General features: G+C 37.1%; 1 protein-coding gene across 1 annotated transcript; it reads left to right on the forward strand.

The window, feature by feature from the left end:
* Positions 1-199: 199 nt before the first annotated feature.
* Positions 200-3,216, forward strand: LOC104547875 (polypeptide N-acetylgalactosaminyltransferase 1-like; the record flags this gene model as incomplete). Its single annotated transcript, XM_010193729.1, has 3 exons — positions 200-298; positions 582-716; positions 3,126-3,216. Coding segments are annotated over 3 exons (325 nt in total), but the record flags the coding sequence as incomplete, so codon positions are not given.
* Positions 3,217-3,241: the final 25 nt, after the last annotated feature.

Below are 3,241 nucleotides of genomic sequence, written 5' to 3' on the forward strand. Positions count from 1 at the left end.
AAGGTTCCTTCCAACTCCTAACATTCTATGAGATTCTGTGTGATAGGGGTCTCTTGTAGTACAATTCCTGTATTTTACATTTCAGTCACGTAACCTCGGGGTGTATAGCAGAGAGAACTGGTACCAGTGTGGTTTGAGATGGACCTGGTTCTCTTCTGAAAACAACCACCTTTGGTGATGTGCTCTTTTTCATTCACAGATAAGAAACGTGGAGACAAATCAATGTCTGGATAACATGGCAAGAAAAGAAAATGAGAAAGTTGGAATCTTTAACTGCCATGGGATGGGTGGCAATCAGGTGAAAAATTTTTTTATTATCTTAATATATTGAATGATTTGGAACACTGCTTCTCATCAGAACAAATTTTCAATTATTTCTGTAGTTATCCTTAAAATATGCTCAAGTTTTAAAGTTTAGGAAACCCTCATTGAAGAAGATGCCTGTAAGAAGAAATACATTAGAAGATTTGTTGGTGGCTTGTTATTTGTAGGTTTTTTGAGTCCTGATTGCAAAAGGTTTTAGATAAACTTTCAAGCAAAAAATTAAATGTTTCAGTTCCTCTCATTCTTTTTCTGTCTAGGTTTTTTCATATACTGCCAACAAAGAAATTCGAACAGATGATTTGTGTTTAGATGTATCCAAACTTAATGGCCCAGTAACGATGCTCAAGTGCCACCATCTAAAAGGAAATCAGCTTTGGGAATATGATCCAGTGGTAAGTCTTGTAATAACTTGTGACATTAAAATGAGACAATTTGGGTTTTTACGTGAGCTTGCAAAGCAATGTATTTCAGTGTGGGACTGCAGGGAGCAAAGTCAGGATTACGTCCCCTCTGTTATGATCTTATGACAAATTCCGCATCTTATCTTGTACAAGGGTAAAAGGAAATACTTTTCTAATTAAAGTAATCAGCATCCCAAAATTATAAGGCAGATTTTACATTTCTAATCGTGGTGCAATTAAGGTAGAGAGGCTTAAAACAACTTCATTTTAATAATTTTCTTTCTTGTACATAATGTTCAAATTTATTTTGATGTTGAACTGCCAGATCTAGAAATCATTGACCGTTGATCCATTCATCATTAATTTAATTTGCAAGCTCTAAAAACAATTTTGTGGTTGAGTAGTGCAGAGAAGAGCTCTGACTTCTGGCATGACTAGTTAGAAAAAATTAATTCTCAAGCTTGTTAATTTAAAATCAGTTACTGTGAAAGACGGTTGCAAGACGATTGGTGGAAGAAGCATCTTGCCAGTATTATCATGATGACTATTTCATAAAGAGAACATGTAGATATTTAGCTACTAAAAATTAATTTAACTGATTTTTTTTTAAAAAAGAGAAAAAAGGTGAGGGGAATTTCTACCTAAAACACTTGCTATAGATTTTAGTAGCTGAGGTGTTAACAAAACCTACAGCCTTTAAGACTAAAAGGAAGTGCATGTGAATGATGATATTTTTCATTAGGATGGCAGTTAATGTGAAAGACAGTGGATCTCTGGTAGGATTTCTGCACATTGCTAACTACTGCTGATAGGAGATTGAAGAAAGCTGTTGAAGGCTTTCAGGATTAAATGTTAATTGAAATTATTAAGTCTGAGTCTTGGGAACCATCTTTTTTTGGTTCTTATGTAGTTAATTTATCTGATTTAAGTAAAAAAGATGAGTAATGTTACTACATGCAGTGATTCACCAGACAGCAAGTGTTTTTTATTTTGCTTCTACCTTATCGATGGTAAAAACGTTGCATCTTTAGACACTTAATTGCAACAGTCGGCCTTGCAATGATTGCCACAGACTGTAAAACAGACTTCCCTTGTGTCGATCCTCAACCATTAATTTGTTTGTATGTGTTTCTTCATTCTGTCAATTGAAAATGTAGGTATAACCTTCAGAACTTTACTGAAAGCTGGCTAATAAAGCATAAAAATAAGTCAGAGAATACTTAGCAAGAACTGGACCAGGCTGCCCAGAGAGGTTGTGGAGTCTCCTTCTCTGGAGACATTCAAAACCCGCCTGGACGCCTTCCTGTGTGACCTCATCTAGGTGTTCCTGCTCCGGCAGGGGGGTTGGACTGGATGATCTTTCGAGGTCCCTTCCAACTTCTAACATTTTGTGATTCCGTAACTCATGCCCACATAGTTGGGTAATTTTTCTGTAGTTCAGGAGGCACGTAAGAAACTCCTTTCCCTTAATGTCTACCAGGAAGAAAAAGAAAGGGAGAGGTGGGGAATGCAGAAAAAAAAGTTTTGTGTTTAGTTATTTGTCTACTTAAGTCTGTTTCAATTCTCTTCATTCTTCAGCTGCTGTATGAGTGCAGATTGATGTCCTCAGGTTTTTGGTGGCGTCTTGGGGTTTTTTTTTCCCCTTTGCTGCTTGAACACATAAGGCCTGTGTGTTTTGCCACTTTTCAGTCAGTCCAGTGTCCTGGTTGTGTTGCTGAGTGAGAGAAGAAATACTGATAGTACTGCCAGTCAGTACCATAGACAAGTTGATGTACTGATGAGTATCCATAGTATGGTGGGAGGAAATGCAACTTCCAAAGATCTCTTTTACATGAGGATAGTGCTGAGGTAGATGGAGTGGTGTATGGATTAGTAGGTATTGGCAAAAATATTATTAGTAGATATTTGTGAATTACTACACATCTTTTTTTAAAGAAGATACTTTTTAAAAAGAACATAGTGCTAAAAGAACATAGTGTAAGGTCAGTTTTGTGTCCCCAGCTGAGAAGAAATGCCTACTTTTTAACACATACTCAATGTGTTCATTCTGATCTGATTAAAACTACTGTTTTAATTGAAGTTGTATATCTTACCAAACTTGAATTTCTAACTCCTCGAAGAGCCCTAGCTGTGTATAGTGCTCTTTAAAGAATGGTGGATATTGCTTGATGAAGAATGTAATTTAAAAGTTCAGACTGTTCTGTTTTTCATGAAGCAATGTTTTCAGGATTTGCAACATCAAATAGCATTTGTAAGTGTTCTTCAGAATTGGGATCTGGAGTCAGTAACCACGGGGTCTTGTCTAGTTCCTACTTACCTTTAATGTCCACTAGAAACTTTTTGGTTAGCTTCTTCCTGGTGATTTTTGTAAAGCTAATTTATTTTTCTTTTGTCTTTAAGAAATTAACCCTGCTGCATGTGAACAGTAACCAGTGCCTGGACAAAGCCACCGAAGAGGACAGCCAGGTACCCAGCATCAGAGACTGCAACGGCAGGGGGCCCCCGCCCGGGGCGGG

The sequence above is a fragment of the Mesitornis unicolor genome, unplaced genomic scaffold (genome assembly GCF_000695765.1).
Source record: "Mesitornis unicolor isolate BGI_N332 unplaced genomic scaffold, ASM69576v1 scaffold53391, whole genome shotgun sequence".
NCBI lineage: Eukaryota > Metazoa > Chordata > Aves > Mesitornithiformes > Mesitornithidae > Mesitornis > Mesitornis unicolor.